Below are 19,591 nucleotides of genomic sequence, written 5' to 3' on the forward strand. Positions count from 1 at the left end.
TTGAATCGGACAATCTGTTGTTGGGTTGCTGCCCCTGAATTGGTAATTTTAAGGAAATTTTGCTGTTTTTGGTTATTTATTATCTTGAATGTTATTATAGATAGAGATAAACTGTAACTTCAATAATGTTCAGCAAAGTAAGATTTACAAATAAGTCAAGTGACTGAAATGGTCAGTTGACCCGTTTAGGAGTTATTGCCCTTTATTGTCAATTTTTAACCATTTTTCATAAATCTTGGTTATCATTTACAAAAATCTTCATCTCTGAAACTACTGGGCCAAATTAATCCAAACTTGGCCACAATCATCTTTGGGGTATCTAGTTTAAAAAATGTGTCCGGTGACCTGGCCATCAAATCAAGATGGCCACCACAGCTAAAAATAGAACATAGGGGTAAAATGCAGTTTTTGGCTTATAACTCAAAAACCAAAGCATTTAGAGCAAATCTGATGTGGGGTAAAATTGTTTATCAGGTCAACATCTATCTGCCCTGAAATTTTCAGATGAATCAGACAACCTGTTGTTGGGTTGCTGCCCCTGAATCGGTAATTTTAAGGAAATTTTGCTTATTTTGGTTATTATCTTGAATATTTTTATAGATAGAGATAAACTGTAAACAGCAATAATGTTCAGCAAAGTAAGATTTACAAATAAGTCAAATGACCGAAATGGTCAGTTGACCCGTTTAGGAGTTATTGCCTTTTATAGTCAATTTTAAACCATTTTTCGTAAATCTTAGTTATCTTTTACAAAAATCTTCTCCTCTGAAACTACCGGGCCAAATTAATCCAAACTTGGCCACAATCATCTTTGGGGTATCTAGTTTGAAAAATGTCTCCGGTGACCCGACCATCAAATCAAGATGTCCGCCACGGCTAAAAATAGAACATAGGGGTAAAATGCAGTTTTTGGCTTATAACTCAAAAAACCAAAGCATTTAGAACAATTCTGACATGAGTAAAATTGTTCATCAGGTCAAGATCTATCTGCCCTGAAATTTTCAGTTGAATCGGACAATCTGTTGTTGGGTTGCTGCCCCTGAATTGGTAATTTTAAGGAAATTTTGCTGTTTTTGGTTATTTATTATCTTGAATGTTATTATAGATAGAGATAAACTGTAACTTCAATAATGTTCAGCAAAGTAAGATTTACAAATAAGTCAAGTGACCGAAATGGTCAGTTGACCCCTTTAGGAGTTATTGCCCTTTATTGTCAATTTTTAACCATTTTTCATAAATCTTGGTTATCATTTACAAAAATCTTCATCTCTTAAACTACTGGGCCAAATTAATCCAAACTTGGCCACAATCATCTTTGGGGTATCTAGTTTTAAAAAATGTGTCCGGTGACCTGGCCATCAAATCAAGATGGCCACCACAGCTTAAAATAGAACATAGGGGTAAAATGCAGTTTTTGGCTTATAACTCAAAAACCAAAGCATTTAGAGCAAATCTGATGTGGGGTAAAATTGTTTATCAGGTCAACATCTATCTGCCCTGAAATTTTCAGATGAATCAGACAACCTGTTGTTGGGTTGCTGCCCCTGAATCGGTAATTTTAAGGAAATTTTGCTTATTTTGGTTATTATCTTGAATATTTTTATAGATAGAGATAAACTGTAAACAGCAATAATGTTCAGGAAAGTAAGATTTACAAATAAGTCAAATGACCGAAATGGTCAATTGACCCCCTAAGGAGTTATTGTCCTTTATAGTCAATTTTTAACAATTTTCATAAAATTTGTAAATTTTTATTAACATTTTCCACTGAAACTACTGGGCCAAGTTCTTTATAGATAGAGATAATTGTAAGCAGCAAGACTGTTTAGTAAAGTAAGATGTACAAACACATCACCATCACCAAAACACAATTTTGTCATGAATCAATCTGCTTCCTTTGTTTAATATTCACATAGACCAAGGTGAGCAACACAGGCTCTTTAGAGCCTCTAGTTCATTTTTGTGTAAGAAAGCTCTAGTTCATTTTTGTGTAAGAAAGCTCTCCAATACTGACAAGAAGAATTACTCAAAACTTGAGTTTCACCAATATACGCATGCAAAATATACATATAAATAAGGCCATAGTTTTCTTGTTTGAATTGTTTTACATTGTCATATCGGAGAATTTATAGCTGACTATGCAGTATGGGCTTTGCTCATTGTTGAAGACCGTACGGTGACCTATAGTTGTTAATGTATGTGTCATTTTGGTCTCTGGTGGACAGTTGTCTCATTGGCAATCATACCACATCTTCCAATTTATATATATAATTAGCAAACATGTCTTTTTTATGAATTTGTTTTACGTCTGGAGAACCATTCCTTATCAAAACTAAACAAACATAAAACACAAACTTGAGATTTTTCAAAATACAAAATGATAATTTATATGGTTTGTACCCTTCATTTATCTAGCAAACAATTTGCCATTATTATTCTAACTTCTCTTTTTCAGGGCCAGGAGACGAAGGTTGAGAGAGTCTAAAGATATTGTAGGTCACCATGATGGTCTATCCTCAGATGATGAACAAAACCAATCAGAAATTACTAAATTTAATCTTGAAAAAGGTGGAAATATATTTTATTCATTTAACCCCACCCACTTACAGATGCACAAAAAAAGCCTCCCAAAGGCCATGTTTTAGCATGATAATGCTTTATTTTTTTACATTTAATATTACAATGTGTTGTTAGTTCTTTATAAACTTGGGTATAATGATTTGCCATTGTTTGCATATTGACAATATTTCTATGACAGACAAGATTTTTATCCTTGCATGAAAACATTCTGTACAATAAGAAATAATTGCATTGCCTACAGCATTTATGTACAGTTTTTACTGAGTGTGAAAAGAAATATTGAGAATACAGTAGAAAGCTATGCAATTTATGCTGATATTTTATTAAATATTAGGTTTTCTTCCAAATTGAATATGAAAGATTGAAAAAATAATTCCTGAAGTAATGTTTGTTAATTTGGGAACAAAAATTAGTTGGAAATTGCAATGTAATTGTATTTATAATAATCATGATAATCATATTCATTTGCAAGAAATATTACTTCAGTATTTTATCTTTTGGAACATGAATTTAAAAGAATTAACCCTGATGAGCTATTTTTAACCCAGGAATGTTTCTTTTATTCTTAGAAAGCATACACACTGGAGTGGAGAGATTATTTGAAGACGTTGTAGAAGATTTTAGTGAGATCCATTCCATACGAGAAAGATTTGAGGACTGGAGGTCTTTATACAATGATACATATAAAGAGGCCTATATAGGACTATGTCTACCAAAGCTTGTGAATCCATTTGTACGGTTACAGCTGATCAACTGGAATCCATTACAGGTAGCTAGGATCACAAATAAACAATAAAAGGAGGAGATTTATGCCCACCATTCCTAGCTAAAATTTCAGAGTAAAAATAAGATTTGGTATGAGTGCCAATGAAACAACTTTCCATCTAAGTCACAATGTATAGAAAGTTATCAATTATAGGTCAAAGAACAGCCTTCAACACAGAGCCTTGGCTCGCACTGAACAGCAAGCTATAAAGGCAAACTTCAATATTTAGTGTTTCCCACATTGTGAGCCCTGGATTTCCTAGACCCAACCAAATGTAGTTAAAATCCAGACCTAATTGACAACTATAATTGAAATCTTTTATGTTTTAAAAAGACATTATCAATTCTAAGCCACTGCCGGAGGGATATTACATTAAAGAAGAAATTTGAATAAAAACAGAAATATAACAGTTAAAAAAGCTAATATGTATGATTATCAAACATGAAATCTTTCTTTTACAGGAAAGTTGTCGAGATTTTGAAGAGAACAGTTGGTTTGAGACCATGCTTTTTTATGGTTCAAAACTTGAAGAATTAGTGGAAAATGTTGATGATGATGTAAAATTATTACCCACTATTGTGGAAAAAATTATTCAACCTCGTCTTACTGGTAAGATAGGCAATTTAAAAAAAGGCCCTAATCTTTTTTTTTATAGACCTTATCCATGTTATCTTGTTAAGATATCTGCAAAACTTTACCCAAGATCTCGTGACACTAATGATGTAAAAATATTGCACAAACATGAGTGTGGCAAATAGCAATAAGTGTATTGACCAGATAGTCCGAATAGACATGATAGAAGGCCATTTCTACATTAAGTCTCTTTGAAAAAAGAAAATTGATTCTTTGACAGTTATATTGCATGTTCAGTGTTGAAATGTATTTATAGCTTCCATATATGGTTCCTGATTTCAGCAATGCGTATTTGAGAGTTGCACAAAGGGAGAGTTTTGGGTCACTGTCAATAGAAAACATTTGAGAACAGTTTAAAGAAATACATTTTTATTTTGCCTTTGTTTAATTTGATTTTACTTTCAAACTTCGAATAAATCTTATAAATTTGCACTTTTGTTATATTATATGATTCTTGATATGATGCTATAAGTTGTTCATACTTTACTATTGAATTGTAAAAGAAATAAACGATAAATTTAATGTTCAAGATTGATTTGTATGCACACTGATTTGAAAGTCATCTTGCTTTTCAGTATTTGCTGAGAAAATTTGGGATCCATTATCAACAACACAAACTTCCAGGCTAGTAAATGTCGTTCAAAAAATTATAAATGAATATCCATCAGTTCATGCTGATAATAAAAAAACACAGGTAAGGAGACATTCCATGTTGTAAACACATTTACAGGCATTATAAAGAGCACAGTCAATCAAAAGCAGGTTTTAAAAATCTTGATTTAACTTCTCTCCTTAAAGGGCTTGCATAGCCAAGTGGTCTAAGTAACTCCTTTCCTAAAGGGGCTTGAGTGGGCAAGTGGTCTAAGTAACTCCTTTCCTAAAGTGGCTTGAGTGGGCAAGTGGTCCAAGTAACTCCTTTCCTAAAGGGGCATGAGTGGGCAAGTGGTCTCAGTAACTTCCTTCCTAAAGGGGCTTGAGTGGGCAAGTGGTCTAAGTAACTCCTTTCCTAAAGAGGCTTGAGTGGGCAAGTGGTCTCAGTAATCCTTTCCTAAAGGGACTTGAGTGGGCAAGGGGTCTCAGTAACTCATTTCCTAAAGGGGCTTGAGTGGGCAAGTGGTCTAAGTAACTCCTTTCCTAAAGGGGCTTGAGTGGGCAAGTGGTCTCAGTAACTCCTTTCCTAAAGGGGCTTGAGTGGGCAAGTGGTCTAAGTAACTCCTTTCCTAAAGGGGCTTGAGTGGGCAAGTGGTCTAAGTAACTCCTTTCCTAAAGAGGCTTGAGTGGGCAAGTGGTCTCAGTAACTCCTTTCCTAAAGGGGCTTGAGTGGGCAAGTGGTCTAAGTAATTCCTTTCCTAAAGAGGCTTGAGTGGGCAAGTGGTCTAAGTAACTCCTTTCCTAAAGGGGCTTGAGTGGGCAAGTGGTCTAAGTAATTCCTTTCCTAAAGAGGCTTGAGTGGGCAAGTGGTCTCAGTAACTCCTTTCCTAAAGGGGCTTGAGTGGGCAAGTGGTCTAAGTAATTCCTTTCCTAAAGAGGCTTGAGTGGCCAAGTAGTCTAAGTAACTCCTTTCCCAAAGGGGCTTGAGTGGGCAAGTGGTCTAAGTAACTCCTTTCCTAAAGGGGCTTGAGTGGGCAAGTGGTCTCAGTAATCCTTTCCTAAAGGGACTTGAGTGGGCAAGGGGTCTCAGTAACTCATTTCCTAAAGGGGCTTGAGTGGGCAAGTGGTCTAAGTAACTCCTTTCCTAAAGGGGCTTGAGTGGGCAAGTGGTCTCAGTAATTCCTTTCCTAAAGGGGCTTGAGTAGGCAAGTGGTTTCAGTAACTCCTTTCCTAAAGGGGCTTGAGTGGGCAAGTGATCTCAGTAACTCACTTTCCTAAAGGGGCTTGAGTGGGCAAGTGGTCTCAGTAACTCCTTTCCTAAACGGGCCTGAGTAGGCAAGTGGTCTCAGTAACCCTTTTTTTCCTAAAGGGGCTTGAGTGGGCAAGTGGTCTCAGTAGTTCATCAATAGACTTTAAACTTTGAGGTTGTGAATTAGTATCTTTCTGGTTGCATGGTGTGTTTGGCTCCCAATCTTACTTGTCTAGGATTATCAGTTTTCTTTCCATAACATAAGGTTTGGGTTGTTTCTAATGTGAAGTGGTAGTAATTTGGTGCTACTTAAACTAAACATAAGTTTTAAATGCATGTTTTGTTTTAAAAATAGCCGATAAGAATGTAGGTTGATACCTATTAAAATGTTTAAACTTGCTGCCTTTGTATATACCTGTCCTAAGTCAAGAATCTGATGTTGTCATTTGTTGATGTGGTTCATAAGTTTTTCTTGTTTCTCTTTTTTATATAGATTAGACGGTTGTTTTTCCTGTTTGAATGGTTTTATACTAGTCATTTTTTAGGCCCTTTATAGCTTTCTGTTCAGTGTGAGCGAAAGCTCTGTGTTGAAGACCTATAATGGATTACTTGTCAATGCTCCCTATTGAAGGCTTAATTTGAAGCTATATCATAATGGTTTAATTTTACAAATTGTGACTTGGATGGAGAGTTGTCTCATTAGCACTCATACCACATCTTCTTATAACTATATATAGTTGTAGAAGGAACTTTTCAGAGTTGAAATGTGTATTATTATCAATCTGTGCAGTATAAACACTGATTAAATGAAAAAAATACATTAAAGTGCTGGTATTATGCACCAATTTAATATTGGTTTATCTTAGTGATTTGAAAGTAATCTGTCGATATTCTTTCCTAAAACATTATTTACACCTTGAAAAGTTGAATTTGAAATATTGGGGCAGAACCTCTTATTGAATTTTTGCCTGAAATGTAAACTTATAATTCTACATCTTTTTTTACAGGAATTACTGAGAGCTGTTGTTAATAGAATGAAAAAGACTCTTGATGATGATGTATTTATGCCTCTCTATCCCAAATCGTAAGTCTTTTGATCTCATCTCCTAATAACACTATTATATATATATATACAATATAGATTATTTTTTTATTGTTAATTTATACATTTGTAAATAAAAAATGGAAGCAATCATCTTTTGTAAAAAAAAGTTTGAAGGGTTTTGACCTATATTTCGTAGTTGACTACAGAAGTGTGACACTGAAAATTATTGAACAGAAAGATCAGACTTTATTTTGAAAATTATGATAATTTTCGTTTCAGAGTAACGGAAAATAGAGGATCTGGCTCATCTGTATTCTTTCATCGACAGTCCTGGACATGTATTAAGGTAAATTATAGCAGTATAGCAACACATAATATATTTACATGTGATTTGGTTAATATACATATATATATAAGAAGATGTAGTATGAGCCCCAATGAGGCAACTCTCCATCCAAGTCACAATTTGTAAAATTAAACCATTACGGTATAGGTTCAAATTAAGCCTTCAACAGGGAGCATTGACACCAGAGAGTAGGCTGTAAAGTCCCCCAAAATTGACTAGTGTAAAACCATTAAAACAGGAAAACCAATGGTCTAATCTGTATAAAATCATATATATATTTACTTGTTGGACTATCAAGCTTATTATGATAGGATGATATGTGTAGCATTCAGTTTCTCAATACCCAAATTGAGTATCTTGAAATAATATTGCCGTACGATATTAAGAATACGTTTTGTGATGTTTTGATCTTGTGGTTGTTTAATAGATATGTCTCTACTGTAGTATGGCGACAAAATGCATGTTTTTCAAAAAGTGTTCTAATCTTTTATTAAGAGTTGACGTAGATTCAGGAATTCTTTGGAAAATTTCAATTACACAGAAAACCTCTAGTATTCATCATCAATGTCTAGGTGATAAAATATTAACTCATAGTAATCATTCATTTGTGATACTTCTGCCTTTGAGCAATCTTTCATCGATTGCTGTAACTTAAAAGAAATGTTAAATTGTGGCTTACAACAAAAATATTAGAAAATGCCACACAAGTTGCACATTACATTATGTTAAAAACTTATTCATTAATTCCTTGTTACATATCAAAGTTTTATATTTCAGCTTCTAGGTAACATTTTGAGTTGGCATGGAATCCTTTCCAGTAAAGTACTACACAGTCTCGCACTGGATGGGTTATTGAATCGTTATATCATACTTGGTCTGTGTAATTCACCCATTGGTCAAGAAACCATCCAAAAATGTCAATCAGTAAGTATTTTGGACAGATATTGTGTATTTGGAACATGTTGGTGAACAATCAACAGGCTATATCAAAAAGTATTGCTTGTCAGAGTTATTTCCAGCAATTTTATTTGTTGGGTTCAAAAGGCATTTTAAATAATATTCTTAATAGGTGAATCTCCATATACTGTGAAAGTACTTTAATTCGTGCAGGGCTTTCCATTGAAGCCGGTAGCCGGCGGAAATCCGCCGCTTACGGTGGCTTCAAGTGCCGGCTACTTCACTGCCAAAAATATAAATTCAAAAAGAAAAAAAATATCTTTTTCAAATGTTTACAGGCAGCCGAGAGACATAAATTGTCGCAAAGTCGCGGTCACGATAAACAAGGATGAAAAGTCAATGTTTACCCTGGGCTAAATATAGTTCACATGAATTCAGGTCACTGATTGGTTGTCTATTTAAAGTCAGAATGCATCGTTTCTTTTCAAAGATAACAAGAGAGACGTTCCGGTGATCATTGAACGATAACAATAGAGACGTTCCGATGGTCATTAACTCGTTGGCTTTTTTTGGCTTTTAAAACGTGAAGACAATCAGATAAGATGACAATCTTATGTTATGGAATAATATTAGTCAAATTAAAGAAAGTGTAGTAGATCATATTGTTCAGAATCTGGAAAACAGTATCTTTTGAAGTTCATTTTTCAAAGCCCACGTGGTGTTCAGAGAATCAAGGTCAAAAACGAAAGTAGAATATTGTCGACTCGACCACAAATAAATAACATTTTTTTTAAAATGATTTATGTATCCGACTTATTGAACAGTTTACAAAAAAAAAGAGAAAATCAGAGGATATATCAATTTTCTGTCAATGCTTGAGAAATAATTGTATGATTTAAATACACGTAACAGTCTTTAGAGAGAAAAGGGGGGTCATTTGTTTACAAATGCATGTAGTTATGCAAAATAAATCTATCAAGATTTCTAACAAACCGGATGATTATTTAAATAAAACTCCTTTAAAAGTAAACGAATTTTAAGCATAAGGTAATGAAAATAAAAAACTGACATATAAAAAAAAATGAAATTTCTTTGAGTTTTTTTTTTTTTTTTTCTTTCTTTAATTTCATACATAAAAAATGGTCATTTGAAAGATTAAATTAGGTGCCAGGAGTTTGCGAGAATGCAGGATTTTGCTCTATTTATGCCAGAGCTTCTGGGGGCCTTGAGCGGCCCCCAGACCCCATGCCGTAAGGCACCAAGCTTACAGCTTGGTGGGCGTCCGGCTTCACCGAACGCATGTTATAGCCGCCTATAATTTTAATTCAGCCTTCTACTTCCATTTCAATGGAAAGCCCTGTTCGTGGGTATCAATTTTCGTGGTTTGAGCAATATTTACATGTTCGTGGGTTTTTAAATTCGTGGATTTTAATTTTCTAAAAAAAAATAATTTAAAAATTAAAGCCTTTAAAAACGAAGGTTACATATAGTCTGTATGAAGGAAATTGCAAAGTAAACATTGACCCTGTAAATTGTAGTAATAACGCTAATTAACCCATGATAAAGTGATCAACAGATTTAAGACCATCAAAGGTGTTAATTAGGCCATAAACATGTCATCTAAAGAAAACAGTAATATGAACAAATGTTATAAACGTATCTTGAAATATCAAATAACTCTTATCAAAATCAAGCCCAGCATGAAATGATTATTTTCTATATGTACGAGAACTATGAGGATATAAAATGAACACTTTATCATACCAATACCGGAAATCTGACTTTCATGGATCAAAAAAAAATTTTATGGCAAAAGATCAAATGTTGTACAGTTTAGGTTATTAAAGATTAAATGGGTATAATCATGCATGCATTTGTAGTTCTGTGACTGCTATTAAAGTATTTTCAGATTTTGCATTATTCAATATATTTTCTTGATCATATCAGTAGTCAAACCTACCGATGGGGATCTTTCCATGTCTTGATTTGGACAACGGTTGATTTATTTCGTTGGACACTTAAATTCGTGGATAAAATCATCCCGAAAACCACGAAAATTGGTACCCCACGAATAAAAGTACTTTCACAGTATAGAAAAGCTTATTTTAAGTATAATTACACCTTATGTAAGAATGCTGCATTTTGATTGGTTAAGAACCAGTGTATTTTTTGCATATTCTAAACTGTTTTCTCCATTTCAAAACTGTTTGGCTTTTTTTCACCTCTGCCGGTGAATTTGACGCAAATACCATGGTATTTGCCATTTTGGATATTCCTTTTTTACCCTCGCGAGCCTCTTCCCGCCAAATTATTCCGAACGTTTCTCTTCTTATCCCAATTATTAAGGCAACGTGATTAATCAATATTGATTGATAGAGATATTCCGAATAATGTAAACAAAAATGTCAGCTCACACGGCTGCAGGCGGTCGTGGGTTTGAAAGATTTGGTACTGCTGAAGATGAAGATATCGATGATTTGATGAATGATGTGTTGGCAAATAACACTAAAAAGTCAACCAAGTTTGCATTAAAACTAGTTTATGACTATTGTGTGTCTAAAGGAATAGACGCAAATATAGAGGACAGAAGCCCAGCCAGTTTAAATAATTTGTTAAAAGAATTTTATGTTAACATTCGCCAAGCAAATGGAGATTACTATTCTAGAAGCAGCTTTTGTGTCATTCGACAATCTATCAATAGGCACCTAAAGCAGCCGCCGCACAACAAACCCTTTGATGTTATAACAGATACTGCATTTACTACTGCAAACAACATCTTCAAAGCAATGTGCAAGAAACTTAGGAAGGAAGGAAAGGGACAAATTAAACATAAAAAATCTGTTGACAAAGGTGATATTAAGAAACTGTATGAACATCCACGTACATTCAATGTTAATTTACCTTCTGGACTATTAAACAAAGTGTGGTTCGAGGTTTTATTATATTTTTGCCGCCGGGGGCAAGAAAATCTCCGTGAAATGAAGCCACAAGACTTTAAAATTTCTAAAGATGATGAAGGGAAAGAATATGTACACAAAATTTCATCTGAAATGACAAAGAACCACCAGGGAGTGGATGAAGAAGACTTTGAGCCGGAAGGGGGCAGAATGTATGCCACCGGAACCCCAATGTGTCCAGTTTTGTCTTTCAAAAAGTATCTTGGTAAACTAAACCCAAACCAAACTGCGTTTTGGCAGAGACCAAGAGATTCTTTTGATGAAGAGGATGAAATATGGTATGAAAATAAACCCCTTGGGAAGAACACTTTAGGAAGTATGATGAAAAACATTTCAGAATCTGCAAATTTATGCAAATCATACACTAATCACTGTGTGCGAGCAACGTGTATAACTGTTCTTAGTGATTCTGGATTTGAAGCCAGACATATTTTCACTATTTCAGGCCATAGGAATGAACAGAGTGTACAGAACTATGTTCGTGACACATCCACAGCGCAGAAGCGTGACATGTCTGCTTTAATTTCGTCGTATACCGCTGCAAATTCAACTGCAAATTTAGATCAAAACAATAACAATGAAAATATAAATAATTCTGTTTTTGATGTCAATGAATCAGATTTAACCAGGGTTTCCGCTGGCGGTCGCCATTTTCGCAATTTGCGAAAAAAATAATAATTGTGGCGATAAAAATTCGTCATTTGCGAAAGAATTTGGCGAAAGAAATATATAGAACGATTTATTTTCCTCCATCTTGTTTATTTACTTTTTTCGAGTTTCTCGGACTTTACCCGATCAGACAATACTCGGAATTCACCTTGACCTCATTAAGATTTGGACAGGAAATCAATAATCAGCTGATTGCATTTTATAGCTATCGACAACAAAGGACTAATTAATAAAGGTGTTGATTGAATTGTTTGACAAAATGATATGGTTAAACGGCTTCCGCTAAATGTCCCATACAGAATTTATTTACGACTTTGCGACGCACGTGTTTGAAGCAAACTTTTGACGTCTCCTCTCCTTTTAAAGATAGTTTAGAAAAGAAAGCTGTTGTTACGAAACATTTTCAAAAGCAAGAAAAATCTCCGATTCAAAACTTTAATTATCCTTTGACTTTAATATAGGTAAATGATTAGGGAGACTACTTTAAAGTCGTTTGAGTGACACGTGTGTTTCAAGCATAGTTTTAGTCTCAACTTTTTCATTTACGATGGTCAAGAAAAGAAAACTGTCGTTATGAAGAAATCTATTCAAAAGGTTGGGAATGAGAGTAGCCCTTCAATGTTATGACTACACATGAAATGAGGGATCAAAATATCATGTGATAAAAGCTTTTGTTTTGTTGTAAAAACCAATTAGTACAAAAGGGCACATCAATATTTTTCTTTTAAAGAAACTTTCCCTACGAACTATACTGGTATTAAATAATCAAAATATGTCCATTAGTTTTGTTGTATTCCAGGACTTATATCTTCTTTATTATTAAAAGTATAGTGGCCCCCTCATTTAGAAAAGTTGTTTAAAATACAATGAATATTTTTCCAGGGCTCACGCTACCAGGCGACTTGGGCGAAGAAGTCGCCTTCCCGATCGTCACTTCGCTTTCCCCGACCCCCAAAAGCGAAATCAAGTCGCCCTGTTCTTGACGACAGTCGCTTTCAGTCGCTTCCGTCATCGGACATTTTCAATTTTTACCCGGTACCTCGAATTACCGAATAACAGTGTTATTATCCGAATAACTCATGTAATTACCGAATAACTCTTCAAATATCAATATTAACACATTTAAGTGACTTTTAAACATATATTATTGAATAAAATTATAATAGAAGTGTATTTTATAACCTAAAAATAAAAAAAAAGTTGCAGGTAAGTTAATATTGATCATTATAAAATTATGGATATCGGTGTGTACTTCCAAGATGGCGACCAAGGAAAACGTAAGAAATGAAGAAAAGAAAGATTGCATATATGCCTTCAAAGGAAAACGCTATGAAAATATAGTATTAAATAATTTACTGTATATACAGAGAATTGTCTAATAATTGTTTTTCAGAAAGGATTTGAAAATTTAACCAGTACATCAAAGCAATGCAATTACTCCAATCACTAATTACTTTTCATAACAATTTACTCAACATTAAATAAAATGTAATTAAGAATTTTCACATATTCAATTCAAATCTAATCAAAAAATTATTATAATTGATTGTTTTAATAAAAACAAAGCTTCTGAATGGATGATTTTTATGTTTATTCTAATAAAATTTTCTCAAAACTAAATATAAGATTTTGTATAAAAAGCCATGAATACATGTGTGCTGTCTTCCATTTTCAAAATGGCTTTATATCCGTGTGTTCAATGTGATGAAGAATGTGTTGATTGCACCATTCAATGCAGTTGTTGTGATCGTTGGGTTCACAGTGCTTGTGTCCCAATGAATGATGCATTGTTATTGGCCTGGTCAGATGTGTCTCTAAAGTTCCTTTGTAAGGACTGTTGCTTTACAGACAACAAGTATGACATGGCCAAGGCGTTAGAAAGGTAAGTAATTTTCATACATACCTTTTATTATAACATAATTAATCATTAAGAGATAATGAAATTATATTACAGTATGGACACTCTGCATTAAACAGGCTTGTGACTGTCTTGGTATACCAAGGCTGCTTTACCAACACCAATAATTATAATAATGAAAAATAGAACACAAATAAATATTTACAACTATATACAATATGTACATCCTATGTTAGTTTTCTGTCAAAGGGTAATAATGTTCAATGTTTCACCAATAATTTTTGATTATTTAAAATAAAAAATTATTAAAAAAAGGGTCCCAAAAATTTTTCGCATCGCTCCGCTCGGCGGTAGGTGCTTCCACATCGTTTCTTTCTAGCTACGCCCCTGTCGTATATTGTTCATGTTCAATTTTATTGTGTATATTTCGTATGTAGTTACTAGTATACTGGTAAGTACATGTTTACGTTGCAACCAATGCAGGTTCAATTATCTTTTTTCAATTATTTTAGTGTTTAAGTAAGTATACAGTTTTGTTTATGCAATTTATTTTTATTCTGTTTAATGCATTTTTCTTTTGTTGTTTCCCCACTGCTGTTTTATGCACTTGATACATAATGCATGTATAGTATTGTTTCGCATGTTTTCAGGTTGAAATTCTAAATAAAGTATTTCCGCGGACTATGACAGATAAGCCCGTGCCTTGTGCAGGATATCTTAGTAGTTATAAATTTTTTACAATAAATTCTAAATAAAGTATTTCCGCGGACTATGACAGATAAGCCCGTGCCTTGTGCAGGATATCTTAGTAGTTATAATTTTTTTACAATAAATTCTAAATAAAGTATTTCCGCGGACTATGACAGATAAGCCCGTGCCTTGTGCAGGATATCTTAATAGTTGTAATTTTATAGATTTAAAGGGGCTTAGTTAACATCCATTTCTAAATCACAAATATAAAAATATGATAAAGATAATATTTTTTTAATAACTAAAATTAAAACAAAAACTAATTTAAATAGTTTACTATTCCATATTTTATTTTAAAAAATGCCCACCCTCACATTGTTCATTGCCGTGACGTGGCGTGAGGGCTCCACTTTGGTGGTCTAAGATGAACACGTTGAGGGATTGTATGCAATCTTTCTTTTCTTCATTTCTTACGTTTTCCTTGGTCGCCATCTTGGAAGTACACACCGATATCCATAATTTTATAATGATCAATATTAACTTACCTGCAACTTTTTTTTTATTTTTAGGTTATAAAATACACTTCTATTATAATTTTATTCAATAATATATGTTTAAAAGTCACTTAAATGTGTTAAAATTGATATTTGAAGAGTTATTCGGTAATTACATGAGTTATTCGGATAATAACACTGTTATTCGGTAATTCGTGTTACCCATTTTTACCAAGTTGATGAAACATCAATTTTTTACTGATAATTAAAGAAATTCAGACATAAACGATTCATTATCTTTAGAAAAGAGGTTGAAGCGTTGTCTTCGCAGTGTGTAGCAGGTTATTTGATAAAAATACAACTTTTTATCACTTCCTGCATTCCCGCAAGTTTCGGTGCTTGTTACTCGAAAACGTACATCAACCTAAATTTCGGCGGCAAAATAAGTTTGTTACTTCATTTAAACGTGACAAAAGTTGCCTCCAGTAAATGTTTAATCCATTTATTGCATTAAAACCGTCATGTTCCTTTCCAAATAACTTGTCAAACATCGTTTATTTTTGTAAATTTTCTTGCATTCGTCCGCCATTGACCGATTTCTAAAATACGGATCTGAACCGGACCAGCTATGACCGAAATCCGTACTTTTACAATATTTACTACGGACGCACGGATGGAACAGCTGACAGAAGAATATTGATCCCAAAGGGGAAAATTACGCATTCCACACGCATTAAGAGACTTTTGGTTACATCTAATTGATTGGTGTATATAATTCCCTATATTTTTTCAAACTATTGATTAAAGTTGCTTAACTCTGAGACTATTATACTAATATCAATATATTATGGCCCAGCTTAATAACTTTTATATTTTTTTATGAGAAACACTGAATTTCATACACAAGATAATTTTTAATTAAATTGTAATCATGTAATTGATATATTATAATTTCTTTACATTTTTTAAAATAATTTTTTTTTTTAGTGCTAGATATCTAGTTGGTAGTTTCTCACAAGAACCTTAAGTTTCAAATGTTACTTTAATTGTAATTTTTTACTCATATGAATTGAACAACATAAAAAGAACATTATTTACATATGGCCCTTTATACTATTGTAAAATCCAAACATTGTAGCGCACCGCGCGAATGAGCACTTCTCTTTCAAATCTCACCACTTCTCCCTATCAGTTTCAAAAAGAGAAGTCACTTCTCCCTATAATTCTGAAGTAGTGTGAGCCCTGTTTTTCCCTTTTATGTTAAAAACAAAATCTGTTGTTTTAAAGTAAATGTTTAGTGAAAAATATATTGTTTTGGCGAAAGAGGTGGCGAAAAAAATAATTGACCCAGGGAAAACCCTGGATTTAACTGAAGATCAGTGTGATAACATTTTTGAAAGTATTCAACAGGGAGAAGCTGAATTGCACCCTCTTTCGGACTTAACCAACAGAAATCCACCAACTCAACTACTGGGATGAATAAGCACCCTATCGTGTTTAATAACTGTAATGTTACCATTCACAATATTTCATAAAATTCATGGTTTGAACATTTATAGTTGACACTGTTATTTTTCATGTTTCTGTTTGTATTACACATGGAATATTCATTTTATAAATATTTTACATAGTGTTTTAGTAAACAAAATTAAAAGTTTATCAATCTTGCACACTCAATTTATTCACATAAAATAGTTGTTGTGGTATAATTCTTAATGAGATCATGTAATTATTTACAAATGCAAATTATGCATAAACTTGTTTATGGATTACAGCTTTCTAGTGGTAACAAAAAGATTTCCTTTGACCTGTACAAACAGTTATAATCAAAATAGATTCGGTGTAATTAAACAGATATATCATGTTATGGAGGGGTATTTGCGAAAAATACCAGTCTTGGGACCAAATTTCCCTTGACTGGTATTTTTCGCAAATACCCCTCCATAACATGATATATCTGTTCAATGTACTAGTGTGTATTTCATTGATTGAAAATACATATTAAAATTCAGTGACGAAACTTAAAATGTATACATACATTATATTTGTACAGAAAATTACTGAGTGCTGTAAAAAAAAATGTTGAAGAGGGAAAGAACCCTACATCAGCCAATATAAATGTTTAATATCAAAATTGGAGAAGACGTTACTAAGTTGAAAAACTTGTGTCTAATCCATTTGTCATTTTTGAACAATAATGTTTAACCTAATATCAAAATAAATTAAAAAGCAAGCACCATATCTCCTTTTTAATACCAAATCTTTTATCAGGACATTTTATATATATAATGTACCAAAAAGAATTTGATGTTTCGTAACATTCTGTGTTATATTTTCAGATCATATCAACATTTCCTAAGCAGTGGTTTACAGGTTTAACAGAGGACAGAACAATGCCACAGTTAGAAAACCTCTGTAGATATTTAGTGTCAATATTTAATTCTATTCATACTCAGTCCCGTACAGATTTCCAAAAAATGGAAGCCAAGTAAGTGTTCATTTCTTAAAGAAAATATATTTTGAGTGAGTTTTAGGAAATTAGGAAGAGTGTCTGACTGCATGGTGTTGATTCTTCATCGTATAAAAAAGAAGACAGGGTATGATTGCCAATGAAACAACCCCTCACAAGAGACCAAATGACACAGAACAACTGTAGATCACTTATAAATGGCCTCCAACAATGAGTAAAGCCCATACTGCATAGTCAGCTAAAAAAGGCCAGAAATGACAAATATAAATCAATTCAAACGAGGAACTAATGACGTAATTTATGTACCAATAAATGAACCAAAATCAAATATGCAACACAGCAAATATCAACATGTTTACCAGAACTACAGGGGAAGGGATTGGCGTACAAAATTTTAAAATCCTTTCAGAAGTACTTAAAAGGATTAAATGAGGCAAGTCATACTCAAACATAAGAATATATGATCGATGAGAAAAACAGGCAAAAGACTAGCAAAATGTAAAATGCATACATGAAACAAAATAGATACAAAAATTGAAAAATGTGTAATATCAATGGGGAACTAAAACAAACAAACTTTTACAAATTCAGTTGTTGATGGTATATTTTTCCATTCTATATTATTATAAGCTATTTAGAATCTTTCAAAATTTAAATTTGAATAGCCATGATAGTAATTGTGGATTCATTTATTTATGTGGTTTGAGGAAAAAATAGTTTGTTTGTATTGTTAAAGCATGCACGCAAGTGTGTTTAAAATTGTACTTTATTAATAACTTATTATACTTTGTTCACCTTTACACATGAAGTCTCTGAATCCCTAAATAATAATGAATCCACAGTATATTTTACAAATCTAATGGATTGTTTTGCATAGTTGTTTTTTTCTCTCTTGCAATATTCAAATGATTACCATTGTTATCTTTTGCAGAGAATATGCCAAACAGATCAGTAAGATGCTTATTGGTGTTCATGCCATGGATCTCGTTACAAATCTACCAAAAGTCACATGACTAACTGAGGAAACTGTGGAGGAATTTCAAAAACTTTGTGTTTAACTGTGTGACACTCCAAAAATACTGCATTAACTCACAGTTAAAACTATGAATAAACTGACAGAAAAAATGTGAATAAATTGGCAGTTAAAACTGTCATTTGACTGTGAATATACTGACAGTAAAAACTGAATAAAGTGTCAGTCAAGATTATGTTATAACTGTAATAGCAGAAACAGTTTGCTAACGGAGAACCATCAAACATTGCAAATCAGTATGAAAGGACTATAGATGGCTTCTTGAACATGTGTTGTATGAGAGGAAATGTTACATCATAGTGCTATTGTATATATGACTTTTTATGTTGTAGTATGCCTTCCATCGGGGTCTTTCTTTTATTCACCTAATGATATCCTGTCATATATACATGTAATCATCAAAATTTTTCAAGATTTTTATTAAAAAAAATAAAAACTGAAAAAAGCAGTTATTACTGATAGAAAATGGAATTTTATGTTTGACTGAATTTTTACCCTTCATATATTTCTTGTTTTAAATCTCTCTCCAGGAAGGAAAATTAATTTGAAATATAAATTCCATTTTTGAGTTTTTACAAATTATCTCCCTTTTAAGATTGTATGTTTGAAATCACTATCGCAAAAGCAGAAAATAAGTATGAGAGTTTATTGGAAATATGAATTCCATGTTAAATGAAGTTATTAAAAATGTACAACAGTATCTGTTTTAGTCTTAGTTATAATAATTTTACAGGTATCAGTCTGCACAAACTTCCTAGGACATGATACATCAAAAGTTGGGACAGTTCGTTATTACGCATAGAATTATAGATTATCGTTGATCATCTCAACAAGATTGATTTTCTTGCTTGAGCTGGGACGGCGAAAGTGAGAAGGGCAATCGAGTCGAGTTTATCGCTATTTTACCTATGACGACGTTGTCAATTTCATGTCAATTTTGTTAGCAACGCCACATGCCTGCTTAGTTTCTAGCAATAATTTTCCATCTCAAGCAAGTAGCATGATATGAAAAATTATCACAAAAAAAGATCAAAGGAATAATACACTAAATAGCCATAAAATCTCTTACATACAAGAGACTCTCATTTTACAGAATTTAAGAAAAAAATGAGACGAGAGACTTTGAATGAAAGAAATATTTTCAAATAAGGAAATTGTTTGAAGAAATGTACTCTATAAAGTTAGGATTACATTGATAATTAGGAAAGAGGGACGAAAGATACCAAAGGGACAGTCAAACTCATAAATCAAAAATAAACTGACAACGCCATGGCTAAAAATGAAAAAGACAAACAGACAAACAATAGTACACA

General features: G+C 32.9%; 2 protein-coding genes across 2 annotated transcripts in view; both read left to right on the top strand.

Annotated features, from left to right (window-relative positions):
- LOC143047735 (PAX3- and PAX7-binding protein 1-like) overlaps positions 1–18,978 on the top strand; it is a 32,042-nt gene extending 13,064 nt beyond the window's left edge. The window contains exons 11-19 of the mRNA XM_076220966.1: positions 2,456–2,568; positions 3,150–3,349; positions 3,808–3,955; positions 4,555–4,673; positions 6,827–6,903; positions 7,144–7,210; positions 7,988–8,134; positions 17,115–17,263; positions 18,177–18,978. Of these exons, the coding sequence (XP_076077081.1) occupies positions 2,456–2,568; positions 3,150–3,349; positions 3,808–3,955; positions 4,555–4,673; positions 6,827–6,903; positions 7,144–7,210; positions 7,988–8,134; positions 17,115–17,263; positions 18,177–18,258 (1,102 nt within the window). The 3' untranslated portion in view covers positions 18,259–18,978. The remainder of the gene's footprint in view (positions 1–2,455; positions 2,569–3,149; positions 3,350–3,807; positions 3,956–4,554; positions 4,674–6,826; positions 6,904–7,143; positions 7,211–7,987; positions 8,135–17,114; positions 17,264–18,176) is intronic.
- Positions 9,478–13,183, top strand: LOC143048796 (uncharacterized protein KIAA1958-like). Its single transcript, XM_076222669.1, has 2 exons — positions 9,478–11,694; positions 13,127–13,183. Exons 1-2 carry the CDS (start codon positions 10,510–10,512, stop codon positions 13,181–13,183), a joined length of 1,242 nt encoding a protein of 413 aa, XP_076078784.1. The 5' UTR covers positions 9,478–10,509.
- Positions 18,979–19,591: the final 613 nt, after the last annotated feature.

Source organism: Mytilus galloprovincialis, chromosome 10 (genome assembly GCF_965363235.1).
Source record: "Mytilus galloprovincialis chromosome 10, xbMytGall1.hap1.1, whole genome shotgun sequence".
Lineage (NCBI taxonomy): Eukaryota > Metazoa > Mollusca > Bivalvia > Mytilida > Mytilidae > Mytilus > Mytilus galloprovincialis.

Excerpts from the sequence above, each read along its gene's own strand:
- LOC143048796 (XM_076222669.1), top strand. The coding sequence starts at position 10,510 with ATGTCAGCTCACACGGCTGCAGGCGGTCGTGGGTTTGAAAGATTTGGT. Across the intron at positions 11,695-13,126 it reads ATGAATCAGATTTAACCAGG|AAAGGATTTGAAAATTTAAC; the intron begins GTTTCCGCTGGC and ends ATTGTTTTTCAG.